At 34.2% G+C, this 15,008-nt stretch overlaps 1 protein-coding gene across 13 annotated transcripts in view; it reads right to left on the bottom strand.

The window, feature by feature from the left end:
* Positions 1 to 15,008, bottom strand: part of PUM2 (pumilio RNA binding family member 2) — a 67,888-nt gene that overhangs the window by 40,352 nt on the left and 12,528 nt on the right. For 4 of the 13 annotated variants that reach the window (XM_036335249.1, XM_036335256.1, XM_036335257.1 and 1 more), the window contains exons 2-5: positions 13,268 to 13,336; positions 6,633 to 6,741; positions 2,622 to 2,809; positions 1,882 to 2,051 (exon numbers count right to left, since the gene is read on the bottom strand). In XM_036335249.1, the coding sequence (XP_036191142.1) occupies positions 1,882 to 2,051; positions 2,622 to 2,809; positions 6,633 to 6,741; positions 13,268 to 13,318 (518 nt within the window). In that variant the 5' untranslated portion in view covers positions 13,319 to 13,336. Of the gene's footprint in view, positions 1 to 1,881; positions 2,052 to 2,621; positions 2,810 to 6,632; positions 6,742 to 11,278; positions 11,353 to 12,250; positions 12,442 to 13,267; positions 13,337 to 15,008 lie in introns of those variants that run through there. The other 9 variants (XM_036335251.1, XM_036335252.1, XM_036335254.1 and 6 more) reach the window with 6 other exon arrangements.

The following is a 15,008-nucleotide window of genomic DNA, read 5'->3' as shown; positions in this document are numbered from 1 at the left end:
GCTCAGTGGATAGAGCGTCGGCTTGCGGACTGAAAGGTCCCAGGTTCAATTCCGGTCAAGGGCATGTACCTGGGTTGCGGGCACATCCCCAGTGGGAGATGTGCAGGAGGCAGCTGATCGATGTTTCTCTCTCATCGATGTTTCTAACTCTCTCTCTCTCTCCCTTCCTCTCTGTAAAAAATCAATAAAATATATATATAAAAAAACTTTTACACTGTAATGTAAATTCATGTTAATATGGAAAAGTATAACCTCTTATACAAAACAACTCTAATTTAGCAAAAAGTGCAGGATACAATAGGAAAAAAGTCATGTGCTATCAGTGGTGCTCTTTTCTTGCTATAGTTAATGGTGTATTAACACTTCAATTATAAATGTATACTCTGAGGGGTTTATAATCAATTCAGTTTTACATGCATGCCCTTGACCAAAATTTAGGTAACAGCAGAAGAGCAAAATCAGGATACGGTTCTAAAACAAATTGACTAGCATTAAATTTATTTCTTATCAAAAGAGGTTTCCTGGTTTTGGATGCTTTTTTGCACTTAGGACAAATAAAATGACACTTTTAAAGAGCCCTTGTTTCTCTGATTTTTTTTTTTTTTTAAATATATTTTATTGATTTTTTACAGAGAGGAAGTGAGAGAGATAGAGAGTTAGAAACATCGATGGGAGAGAAACATCGATCAGCCGCCTCCTGCACATCTCCTACTGGGGATGTGCCCGCAACCCAGGTACATGCCCTTGACCGGAATCGAACCTGGGACCTTTCAGTCCGCAGGCCGACGCTCTATCCACTGAGCCAAACCGGTTTCGGCTGTTTCTCTGATTTTGATGACTAAGGCAATGAGTGTAAAACCCACATGTACCTACACTCAGTTAACTGAGATTCCACGGTTCAGAAAATCTCAAAGAAATGGCTCATTTTCAGGGACAGGCCCCAAAGCATCTGATTATTGACGTATAAAGTATAGGAAATCATTACAAAGAAACAACTTCCTAATATTTAGACAAAGGTGCACCACCTAATCAAAGGTTAGAAGAAATATTTGTTTAATTGCCATAAATAGACAACTAAAAAGCTACAACTTATAGAATTGGGCTGAAAGCTAACTTTTTGAAGCCTCTAATATGCTCCCCACTTGCCAATTTCAGGAATGTTAAGTATTAACACAAACTCATATAAAGGTCACAGATCCTAAGAGCTAATTATGTTTCCTCATTTTCAAGATTAAGAATTAAATTGGAGGTAGGAAACACAAAACAGGGATAAAAATAGGAAACTCCACAGAAAGGTGCTTAAGAGCAACCCAAGCCCTAACTGGTTTGGCTCAGTGGATAGGCCTGTGGACTGAAGGGTCCCAGGTTTGATTTCGGTCAAGGGCATGTACCTTGGTTGCGCATCCCCAGTAGGGGGTGTGCAGGAGGCAGCTGATCTCCATGTTTCTCTCTCATCAATGTTTCTAACTCTCTATCCCTCTCCCTTCCTCTCTGTAAAAAATTAATAAAATATATTTTAAAAAAAAGAGCAACCCCAAGAAGTCTGCCAGGAAAAATCACATATTAAATTTGAAATCCACTAAACTTTAGCAGAAAGGAAAAAGTTAAAATTTAGAAAGATAACAGTAGCTTCTAACATTAACGCCTTCAATAGAATGCACTAGATGAGAGAATATTTTTAAGAATTGTTTTTAAAAATGGCTCATAATCATTAACTAATATTTCTTATTTAAAAAATTAAATGTTCCTCCAGAGTAACACAAGGTACAAAGGGAAATAAAATAAACCCAAACTGGAAAAATGTCTACATCAGTTACATCAACTAGTAGTAATAATCCCTAAAGAGATACGCTTTTCTTCTTGAGAAAGTTAAAATCTTACTTAAAATCTTTGCAATCGGCATCCATTCCATTTGGCAAACCTCTGCCATTTATTTTAGAATCATCATCATCTCCTTGTTTAAGATCTCTGTTTTGGTCCTCCTCAAATGGAGAAGCCTTGCCTTTTTGATCTCCTTTCTCAGGTCCATCTGTTTCAGCATCTCTAGTGCCCTGAGGAAAAAGAATCTGTTTGATTCTGAATATTTAATAGAACACACAAAAAAGAGCACCATAAGGTGACCTCGAACTACACTATGGTGCATGTAAACAATAAAAACATTGAATCTTACTTTAATTTTGTATTCAACTAATTTATCAAAGGCCAAAAAATTGAGTGCAAACCAGTGATTTATAACAGAAGGGCTAAGGCAACCTTAACTATAGCGGTGCTGAATAAGCGGTAACACCACAAACGAGATTAAAATTCTACTTAATGCAGAGATGATTTTGTTTACTTACTTTCAGATCAAGTTCTACCACAAATAAGCAATTTTAATCTTGCAAATTATGTATTGTAATTAATATGGTTTCATTTTTGTAACATGGTTAAGAATATAAATATTCTCAGGAGTTCTACTGTTTCATATATTTCAAGAAGTGGCCAAGAGAAGAAGATGAGCACTAATAGCTAGCTACACAATTTCCTTTAGCTCTAGGAAGGGCCAGAAAAATAAACTGATTTAAAGATAACCAAATAACCACTGAACAATTATTAAATATTTCTTTATTCAAAATACTTACAAAAGTCCCCTTCCTAAATCGAGAATCCAATTTATCAGCAGGAGAAGAACTTAGCACATATTCTACCATGCTCACACCAAGGCCTCCACTTTCTGATCGCGGAGACAGTATTGCATTTACTTCACTGTTTCCATGAAAACCCTGTCCAGATCTTCTCTGTACCATAATAGGCTGGGATAGTGAATGGTCTGTTTGGAAGAAAGAACACAATTTCATATTTGTACTTTTAAATTAACTGAATAAACTTACACAAATTAATACACTAAAATAAGAAAAATCAGTATACTGTTCTATTTTTAATGTTATTACAATCTTTATGAAAAGCTCTTCATTCTGCTGAGACTTACTGGGCACATGTCTTAATCCAGATAAAAAGAGCCATTTGATAAAAAAAATAGGTAAAAGCCTATGTGAAGTTTTATGTTTTGTTTTAAATATGTCAACCAAAAAAGGTCAATGGAGAAACAATCTGAAGGCTCAGTTGCCTATAAACATTAAAAAATGAAGGTCCTTTAAATTGATGGTTGCCAGATGGGAGGGGGGCTGGGGAAATGGGTGGAAAAGGTACAGAGATTAAGATGTACAAATTACCAGTTATAAAAACAGTTATAGGGAATATAAAGTACAGCATAGGGAATATAATGAATAATCCTATATAATAAAAGCATAATATGCTAAGTGTTTGACCAATCGGTCGACCATTCAGTTGACCGCTTGACCAGTCACTATGATGCGCACTGACCACCAGGGGGCAGATGCTCCAACCAGTAGGTTAGCTTGCTGCTGGGGTCAGGCTGATAAGGATTAGGAGAGAGGGCCAGACACGCCCTGGAGCCCTCCCGAAGTCCCTCCCTGGCCAACTGGCCCCAATCGGCCCTGATCACCGGCCAGGCCAAGGGACCCCACCTGTGCACGAATTCGTGCACCGAGCCTCTAGTAATATAATAAGTACATATGGTATCAGATGGGTACTACTAGGCTTATTGGAAAGATCATTTTGTAAGTTATATAAATGTCTAATCACTATGTTGTACCCCTAAAACTAATACTGTATGCCAACTGTAATTGAAAAAGAAGTTATTTTGGTGATTCATAACAATTCAAGACAAAAACCTTTAGGGATAAATTCTAGAATAAAGATAACTGTTCCTAAATTGGCAGAGGCACTTCTCAAGCTTACTGTTATGTACTGGACAGATGCAGAACACATGGCAATACTGCTATAAACACAAACTTATTGTTTGTGTTTATAGCACAAACTAGTAGTAACACCGAATTTTCTATTCTTGGTATAAAAACTAAGTAGTAACACAGAATTTCCTATTCTTGGTGTAAAAACTATGTATTGAAGATGTTTAAAAAACAAACAAAACAAAAAACAAACAAAACAAAAAACTTAAGTATCACTTAAAGGGTATTTTAAAAAGTCCCTTCTAGTTTAAAAGTTTTCCATTTATTTTTGATTAACAAAAAATTATCCATCTGGTACGAATACCCTTTCTAAATATTTCTGTGACAAAAGAAAAGGCAGTACTTAAGCTCTGAGAGCAAATGAATACAAATATAATAAAACATTTGAGGCAACATTCATATACATTTGCAAAAAAAAAAAAAAAAAGGTTTTTAAAGGAACCAATAGGCTCTTGCTACCTATGGCTTTTTTGTGAACATGTTCAATACTCAATATGAGGTCTAGTCCTTAAGTGGCTGAACTATCACAGAAGTACCTAGTCTTTATTTCATTAACTGTAATAATTTTTAAATGATTGCTACTTTTGTTAAACCATATGAAAACATTTCTATTTTAATATCTTTATCCATGAGAAATTTAGCCATATTTTTTATTTGATCATTCACCCATTCATTTACCCAGTTCAAATACTGATTTACTGCCTGTTGTATCAAAGAACAAACAAGACAGTCCCTACCCTCAAAGATATTATAGGCTTAATAGAAGGCAATCATAACAGAGTAAAAGTGCTTCAATAAAAACAATCCAGATTATTATTAGAAGGGAAGAAAAGGGCATCAATCTTTTTTAGTCTTAGAGTAAACTCTAATCAGAAGGGCAAGAATTAAAGTGGGGAAAAAATAAAAGTGAAGATGGGGGTGGAAAGAGCATTTCAGTTAAGAGAAACCAGCATGTTCAAAGATCTGGAAGTTCCAGAACAAAATGAAATTAACAATCACAAGTAGTTCAGTTCAGCTGAGAAGGAAATATGACAGTCTCCTGCAGTCATGGAAATAATCTTTCTTAGAACAACAATTCCTTTAGAACAGGAATGTTATTCTTATTTGTACATGCTTGGAATTCAATAAAGTTTTTTCAGTAAATATAACTCCATTTATTTCTCATGTCTACTACTAAAAACTAATATTCCTCTTCAAAATTTTATCCATATAACTAAAAAAATTGGGAGAGTGATATAAGGAATTAACTAAAATTATAAATTAGAAATATCAGGAACAAATGTGCTCAAGATGCTTTGCTTTGGAATGCTTTAAAAAATATCTGGTTCTGGTAAATAAAGTTATCATTCAACTCCCAAAACAAAAATCAAAGCATGTCTATCAGTTTTCAAGCACATGTGATTTCTAGCAAAGTATAAGTGCCTTTTAGGGGGAAAATGTATCCCGGTCCAAATAAATGAATAATTTAAATTAAGAGATCAATCTAATATATGTTAAAATCGGGGGCGGGGGGGAATTCCTTGAGGCAAAAGATCAAATCTCATTTATTGGTTTGAGAATACATTACCACTGGCTGGTGAAACTGGTGGAAAAGGTACAGATCAAGCACTACCATAAACTGGTAGTGCTCACTGGTTAAACTCAAAGAAAATTCTCATTATTTTTAGGAAAATTTAGTCTAAATTAGTAGTTACCAAAGCTTTCAATCTTTTTCTTAAATATGTTTTTTAATTGAGTTCAGAGAGATAAAGGGAGAGAAATATTCATTAGCTACCTCCTGCACACCCCCTACTGGGGATCAAGCCCACTGAGCCAGGGCATGTGTGCTACCAGAAATAGAACTGGCAATCTTTTAGTGAATGGAAAGACGCTCACCCAACTGAGCCACACTGGCCAAGGCTTTCATTCCTTTTTCCATTTTAAATGTAGAGTATTAATTGCCAGAGAATAGACTGAGGAATTCGGGAGCTGGGTGAAAAAGGTTAAGGGATGGGGAACCACAAACTGGTAGTCACAAAATAGTCCTGAGAATGTATAGTACAGCAGAGAGAATATAGTCATTAATGTAATAATTATGTACGGTGCCAGTTTGGTACTTGAAATATCGGTTGGGTACTTGTAAAGTACATGATTGTCTAGCCACTTATGGTGTACACATAAAACTAAAATTAAAAAAAAAAATAAAGGCACAGCCAGTGTGGCTGTGGTTGAGCATCGACCTATGAACCAGGAGGTCACAGTTTGATTTCTGATTGGGCACATGCCCAGGTTACAGGCTCAATCCCAAATAGGAGGCATGCAGGAGGCAGACGATCAATGATTCTCTCTCATCAATGATGTTTCTATTGCTCTCTCCCTCTCCCTTCCTCTCTAAAATCAATAAAAATATATTTTTTAAAAATTCAGTCTGCTCCCTTTCTGGGAATTCTATCTTACTAAGGAAGTTTACTTTCTTTTTGGGTGTGGCTACTGTCTTATAAAGCTGGATTAGGCTGCAATTAGATAAATCTGTCACTGTCCTATAATACGATTTAAAATTTCTATGGTTAATGCATCCTCTATTTTAATGAGAATTCAGAATTCTATAATCAGTTTTCACTTCAAAGAAAAACTTAGTAAATCTTATTGTGACAAGCACTTCTAGTCAATAAGTGGATGATTAGATAAGGATCAATTTACACCTGAAAATGTGCATTATAATGATCAATGAAATCTTCAACCAAGACATCACAAATTTTCTCCAACTATTGCCTGGGAGTAGGCAGGGTTTTTAAAAAGTCAAATAAATTAATAATTCTCACACATATATCACAAACTTACGAGAAGTTCCCCATGCAGTCTCTCTCCATTCATCATCCCCAAGAAAAATGCCTTTTTGTCCATCTTTTGTTGAATCATCAGGTTCCCAAAACTTTTTGGTAGGCAAAAGCTATTTGGGGGAGAAAAATATTACATTTAAATTTTATTCTAATTACAAATAACTAATATGTAGAGGAAAGCAAACTTACCACTAATATGTACAAGTTAATTTCAATGAAAATTCAGAGTGACCTATTACCTAATTTGTCTCAATAAAAAAATAACTTCCTACTTATATTTGAGTACTGGCTCTAATAATTCTAGTCCTAAACATTATATCAAAGTCAACATCTGACTTTTCCTGATTTTTAACATTTTTCAAAACACATATTGGTTGAATGTCATGTGATTTTCTTTATAAATTGATCAAAAAAATTACTAAATTTCTAAGATATAGGTAATACAATAAAAATATCTACAGTGATAAAAAATTTGCCTTTACTTCCAAATACTGCCCTTGGTTCACCTCCTATCCTACAGCTTCCTTGATGGAAAACATTATTTTCATTCCTACTTCACTTAATCAATGGAAGTGAACTTCACAACTCTTCCAAGGTCCTGATCCTAGTAACCTATCAATTCCAAATCAGGAAGCTATAGATAATGGGAGAGATACACAGAAAAGATCCTCAAATACTTTGGAGATAACAATTTCAAAGTCCTGTGCTCTATCTATCCTATATTGCAACATACACAGCACATAAAAGTTATATTGATACAATTATTCACTGATTACTCAAAATGTACATCTGGCCAATTCCTAACCATGCTTTAATATTCATCTCAGGTCTCTCCTCACCTTTCCTGACAGTCAGGAGGTGGGCTGGAAATATGTTTATTTAAAAAGAACAGACTGGTTTTCTGAGACATGCATTTGGCATTTTAAACCATTTGAAAGGCTATCATCTGTCTCAGCCCAATCTTTCAATGCTCAGAATTAAACATGTATATACTTATTCGTGTTTGCCTCCTTAAAGGCATGGAGACCTTATCTACAGAGAGTTCAGAAACATAAAATTAACTATAATAAAATAAATAGTAAAACTTGAATTGGGTCTGAGAGATAAAATTGTGTGTGTTGGGGGTTCAAAGTGTATGTGGAAGGTGAGGAAGACAAAGTAAATCATAAACAAAGGAACAACTTGAGAAGATGCATAGAGTGTGGAATAGTGTGTGAGATAGAAGAACAGATGCAGGAAGGTCAAAGTTGATGCTGATAAAGATATCTAGGTCAGATTATGAGAAACCTTAAAGACATACTAAAGAAACTGCATATTACATTAAAACCAAAGAGAATCAAGAGAGGTTGGCAAGAGTGACACTGTGTTTAGAAAACAACTCAAGTTGCACATTGTAAGAATAGAGATATTCTAGATTATAGGCAAGGAAATCAGTTTGGAGAATTACAACAGGGTGAACATGACAAGAACTGAAATAGTATGTCAGAAAGAAGCGAGAAAATAGAATGGATTTGGGAAACATTTAGGAGAATCAATAAAATATAAATGCAAATGAGGATGGGTTGATAAAAGAGATAAAACTTTAAAATTTGGTTAACAAGGTAAATGGTTGTACTATTGACCAAAACAGAAAAAGAAAAAGAAAAAACAAAAAACACAAAACACAGGAGAAGCTGCTTTGAAGAGAAAGGGGAAAATTCAACTTGGGCATGTTCCTAATCTACAGATATGTATTTTTTAATTTTTAATTTTAAAGGAAACTAACTTCTGCTATTAAAAAAATAAGTTTTTGCATGTTTGCATTTCCTGGGTTGCAAATAATATGTATTTAAAATTTAGACAATAATCTGCTCTAAAGAGGATCCCAATAAAATAATCTCTGTTCCTTCAATTTTTAAAAATCTCATTACAGAAGCTTCATGTAAATATGGAAACAAAAAACAAAGCTAGTAATACAATACTAAAGCACTGTACTTAATATATTTAAAATGAACACTTACTCATAGTAAAAACCCAAGTTAATCCCTTAAAAACACTGTATAAATAGGCCACTTCACGAAGAAAAATGACAAATGGTCAGAGAATAAAGACATGTTCTTATCCCACACTTCATGAAGAAAAATGTTTCAAATGAAAAATTGAAAATAAAGTTATAACACCTTAATAGAAACATTTATCCCAGACATAGAAGTGGTTAAAACAAACTTATCTTCTGAGATATTAGAAATAACAGAATCTCTTTAGAAGAGTATTTCAAAGTCTTCTGGGTAAGGTTCAGTTTAGTGATTTAGTCATAGAGCACTGCTTTAAAATGCAAACTGCACAAATGGGGGGGGGGGGGGATCTATGTCAAGCACTAATCTAGTGTGCCTACTTTTTGCCAAGCACTGTGCTGTGTATATCTTTTCATTTTGCAACCATTTCTAAGTTATCATGCACAGGAAAAGAATTTAGTAGTTAATAATATTAATACTTCTAGCAAAGGCTGTTATCAACATTCCAGAAACAGCTTTCTGTGACAGTTTAGACACTGTCAAACTTTTGGAGAAACTACTAGCTTGTGACCAAAAGTAAGTTCAAAGGACTAAATATACAGAAAGGCAACAATTCCAGATAGAACAGTTAAAAAAAGAAAAGATTACCTTGCTACATTGGTTGAAACTGCAATAAAAATAGAGATTTGCCCCTGGAGACTCTTTTACTGTAATAACACATTACAGAAAACAAGGGCTAAGAGATCTTGAAGATCTGTAAGATACATTATCCCATACCACTTCCGTATTTCCATAATTCACAAAAGCTTTAAACCAAGGTCAGACAACTCAGTATTTGTCAACCTGCTTGTCTGTCCTTCCAACTCAGAAATGATTGAGTAGACATACAAATTCATCCCTCCATGGTCCTCCATTATTTTCTTAAAGAAGCATTTATAGCTTGCCCTCTCCATCCCCAAAGAAATCAGTCAACATTCTAGGGTACTGTCTCAAAATAAATACACTCCAGCTAGTATATACTATGAGGGCACTTAGACGTCAGATTTGTTATGTAAAATGACCAAACTAACAAAATTAACATAATTCTAAGGATTTAAAGGCCATGTGTCTATATTATGGTGTTTTAAATTAAGGTGTTCATATAACATCCAATTTGGGACAGTTTTGAGAAAGGAGGTGTTCGTGTTATTAATAATTATGCCATGAAGACAGATATATATCCGGACTGTCTTGGCAAATTAGAATGTAAAGTGACTATAATAGAAGTTCATACAAGATAGGCATAACTAAGATGTTAATAACTAAGTGTGTAGAGAACAAGAAAGACACAAAGTAATTCCCTACTAGGACTTTTCTGTTAGTAAAAAGATATCAATACTTCTTCATTTTTTAAAATCATACTATTTCCCCAAATGTTCTCCATTTCTAATATCCCTTAATGTCACCAGTAAACATTACCATATGTTGTTACTTCCAATATGAAGAGGTATTGTAAATAGTCAAGGCACTCATAAGTTCAAATTGCCATTTAAGCACTATTAATAGTCTTGGTCCATAAAATTAACCACTTCGAACTTCAGTTTCCTCATCGATAAAGTAAGAATAATAATAAAGCTACCGTCAAAGAGTTTTTATGAGGCTAGAATGAAATAACATAGCTGCTTAGAACAGCATCTAGCACATAGTAGACACATAAATATTAGGTATCTTCATTACTGAAAATATGAATCTTTTAACACAGGGTGAGGCAAAAGGAGGCTTACAGTTGCTAATAAGATTAACAGTTTATGCATGTATTATTATTAATTATATTAATTTCCATATAACTGTAAACCTATTTTTGCCCCACCCTGTATATACATAGTAGATCGAAGCATTAAAATTTAAACCCATCTGTTTAATTCTAAGGTACTGTTTTACATTCAACTACCACAGAAGATCGTTCTTTTTAAGCATAGTGTAATCCATCAATGTCTCTGAAATTTCCAATAATAGGCCACCACTAGATATAATGAATAAAACAGTTTAAGATATTATTATGATATTCGGCCCATATGTGGGTATTTATTATAGTGGATAAAGTTTAAGATAGAATTAAGATAGGAATTTATGCAGATGAAATTATGCTCAGGTATTTAAAAACTATTTGAAATAGCTGGTTTCCATTATATATACATATATAAAATAGGTATATGCCTCTGCAGTATAGTTTGAAAACACTACATGGATTAGCTTTGCTCTTTTTAAGTCATATGACATAACACAAATAGGTAGGTCTTTTGATGAAAATGTGCTATGAAAAAAAAATGGAATGAGTTTACGAATGAATACAAACCTGTTTCTATTTGTGAATGAATAACTAGAAGAAACTACCCTTCTGATGATGGGCATGATCTACAAAAACCAATACATATGCAAATAGGTCTCTATGTAATGCAGTGCTTTGTATATTAGAGGTTTACAACTTAAGACATAATAAGGACAACTTTATTTTTTAAAGAAAAAGTCAAGAATAGGCCAATCCATTAAAAAAGGATGTCACATTAAAAAAATAACAAGCAATTTTAGAAAACTCAAGAACCAGAAATTTAAGGCTGCTTTTATTTATTAAAATGAGTGAATTCTGGGATAAAACAAAAACAAAAAACCTCACCTGTCAGGAAAGGAGGAGAAGACTGGTGAGAGAGAGACAGGCAAAGAAGGAAATCCCAGAAGGTTCCCTGCTGCCTGTGAGATGAGGAAAGATAGAAAGACTTGTGGGAGAGAGAACCCAGAGACAGAAACCTGGGTAGGTTTCTTAGCTATCTCTTGGAGGTAACAGAATTAGTTGGTAAACTGTTAAGAAAAACACTTAATTAGTGAGTAACAGCTTATTTAAAAATACATTTTTACTAGATGAAGGTCACAGAAGCACTAACCTGCTGCTAGCCACCAAAAAAGCAGGAAGTCTAAACCTAGCCACTTTTACTCTGCATTTCTGACATTTCCATTCAGAAAGCCTAGATTTAAGCTTAGATCATTTAACATACTATTCATCCCCGCTCCTCTCTTTCCATAAACCTCAAATATCCCTCCTCCATCCCCAAATAACTAACTAAACTCTTTCAACTACTGGTTCTGATTATTATGACTTTTTTTTAAAAAACAGCAATGATATCTTTGGATTTACAAATACTATTTAGAAATGAAGAAAAAAAAGAGCCAATCTGTAAATATATACATAATGTAGACTTGGGAAGTAAAGTGCTGGGAGGAGGGTATGTCTAAATAGAATTAAGGTAAGGTGTGACTTTACTTGCTCTTAAAAATCATTTAAGTTCAAGTTTGTCACAGACTAGACTGAAATATTATTCAACCCTGCTTTTAAGATATGTTATTCTGCTTTCTAAAGACCAAAGAAAACAAGCAGCAGGGGAAAAAACAAAAGCCCCTTTCAACTGCTTCTTTTTATTCACCCACAGGGTAAGTAATGCCTAAGCAGACTCCACTGCATTGTCGTGAAACTGTAGTTCTAACTAAAGGATTATTCCCTTTTTCAAATTTTTTTAGGGCCCAGAATTTTACGTTATGCACTGAACTAACAAGTTTACTTTGGCAATACTCATGCTTAAGCACCTTAACTCACCCTTAAATCAGTCCTCTGAAAATGACAAACTCTTTGGAAAACGCTGTTCTGGAGAAGGGGAGGGTTAGCTAGCTGCAGGGTGCCCTCTTGTGGTCCAGAGGAGTGACTGGACTCTTTTTCTGCATCTGAAGAGCACAGCATTGGATGGAGTGAGTCTCAGGAAGGCCTCTAATCTACCAAAGTAAAATAATCTCCAGGAGCAAGCAATTAATTACACATCTTAGGTCTGTTCACGATTATTTTGTCTTATCAAAGTTCACACTATGTTAGTACTATAGAACATGACAAAATAAAGATGTGACCACAGGGTTTTCATCAACAATTAAGATTTTCTAAATACTCATTAGGTAAATGGAAAACTAAGTATTTTTGATGCCTTAAATAATATAATGATGAGATTAAGTGGGATCCCCCAAGTCACAGATTAACAGGACTGATAAAAAGCATTAATAAATTTAGAATACCCACTGTGTGCTAATCATTTGAAGCTATCAATCTACTAAGGAGACTAATATAAAACAATAAACTAACCAGTAATATAATAAAGTATATATAAAGATCTGTAAGAAGTCAGATGAGGAAGTATAATTCCACTGCAGACAGCAAAAGGACAATAGATGAGCATCTTTTCCAACAGAGTCTTGTCGAGGATTAGAAGTTTTTTTTAAGCAAACAGCAAACAAGGAGAGATTTTTGGAAGAGAAAATAGTGAACAATTTAGTATGCCTAACGCAAACAGCATACATATATAAAACAGAAGGACAAGAATCAAGAAGACTCTTTTCTGAGCAAAGTATTTATGATTCATTACAAAATATAACACATTATTTAACCAATCAACTGGACACATACCTCACACACAAAAAAAGCTGAAAATCACAACTACATAAGTGTATAATCGGAGGTTTTAAAAACCTACACCATTAACCACTAATTTCAAGATTTACAGTTAAAAAAGGCTAAATGGCTCAAATAATCAAAGTGAAATATACATTCTTAGCATTCATAAATATTTACCTCTCCCATTCCCCGAGATTCTAATGCAAGAGCTTGAAAATCATGATTCATTTCATCCACAAATCAAACCTGTTGAATAACAAAAACAGAATTAGTAGAAAGAAAAATTTAAATAATGGACTGCATCAACTATTTTTATATTAATTTTTATATCATATTAGTTACTACTGATGTTAGCATGAGTTGAGATGGGCAAGAACAGATTTCTCTATGAAGACAGGTTTTCCTAAACAGAGCACATGACAGCCATCTACATTAAAAACTGTGTGCTAGCCTGGCCAGTGTGGTTCTGTGGCTGAGTGTCACCCCATGCACCAAGAGGTGGCTAGTTCAATTCCCGGTCAGTGCACATGCCTGGGTTGCAGGCTTGATCCCCAGAGTGTGGGGTGCAGGAGGCAGCCGATCAATGTTGATGTTTCTCTCTCATCGATGTTTCTCTCTCCCTAAACTCAATAAAAAAATATTTTTTAAAATTGTGTGGGAAAAGAAAACCTACTAGTTTCTTGAGCAAAAGAATAGAAGGAAAATAAAGAGCAGAGAGGAAGCGAGCTCAAGTACTAAAGTGTAGTTATCTTTTTTTTATATTGCAGTTCCTATTATAATATTATTTTGCATTACATCTTTCAGTTAAGGTTTTTCAAAACTCCTCAGCATTTCATTATTTGTAGATCTCATTTCAATAAAAAAACTTCACTAAAATTACTTTAGTGATGATATAGTTCAAAGCAATGCATAAATTAATCAGCTGTAATTATAATGCTCGTTTTCTTAAGAATTCCTTTCCATCCCTCTCAAACACAAACTAAAATATGTATTTATTTTTTCCACTTCTAACATAGTTGAAATTGCTTTTTATCTTTCATATGACAATGAATATGTTCTTGAGTCAAAGGCCCTTGCCTCATAGTGTTAAATATTGCTGGAGAAAAGCACTTAAGCCTAAAATAAATGCATAGCCCTCAAAGTTTTGGGCCTTACAATATAATCCTGTTATTTTTTCCAGTCAGTTATCTCTCTCTAAAATTCCATAGCATTTTTATGTTACAAAGCACTCCTTCCTTCCTGTAATACTGCTCTATGTTGCTATTTTGTCCCATATAATTCTTTTTTACTTTCTTATGTGTCCAGTTGCTTCTTCACAGACTAATTGTCACCTCAACTCATAAATTAATGCTAGTGTTCATTTACTATTCTATCCAAAGTACTCTCTTTTCTATCCTTTCTTCTGAGCAATCTCTTCAACTCTAATTACTTTGAGAAATATATGTATATTCTTAGGACCCTCACCTCCATATTCATATTTCTAAACCAAATCTCTCCTCTTCAAAATTTCCAACTATCTTTGCCTTCAATAGAAACACACACACAGCACGAAAAATAAAATCATAGACTAGAAGAACAATATCCACAAATCACATATCCAATATAGTATCTGTATCCAGAATATATGAAAAACTTTTTAAAAATAAGGAGAATAAATAGCCCAATTTTAAAACGGGCAAAAGATCTGAACAGATATTGTATCAAAGATATGTGGTATTGCATGATCTCACTCATATGTGGAATTTAATGAACAAAATAAACTGATGAACAAAACAGTCCCAGAGACATAGAAGCATGGAACAGACTGTTGAACCTCAGAGAGAAGGAGGGGAGGGTGGGTGGGTGGTAAGAGATCAACCAAAGAACTTGTATGCTTAACCCATGGACACAGACAATAGGGCAGTGGTGAAGGTCGGGG

The sequence above is a fragment of the Myotis myotis genome, unplaced genomic scaffold (assembly GCF_014108235.1).
Source record: "Myotis myotis isolate mMyoMyo1 unplaced genomic scaffold, mMyoMyo1.p scaffold_m19_p_14, whole genome shotgun sequence".
Classification (NCBI taxonomy): Eukaryota; Metazoa; Chordata; class Mammalia; order Chiroptera; family Vespertilionidae; genus Myotis; species Myotis myotis.
The sequence above is the reverse complement of the archived record's forward strand: the minus strand, read 5'-3'. Positions and strand labels throughout refer to the sequence as shown.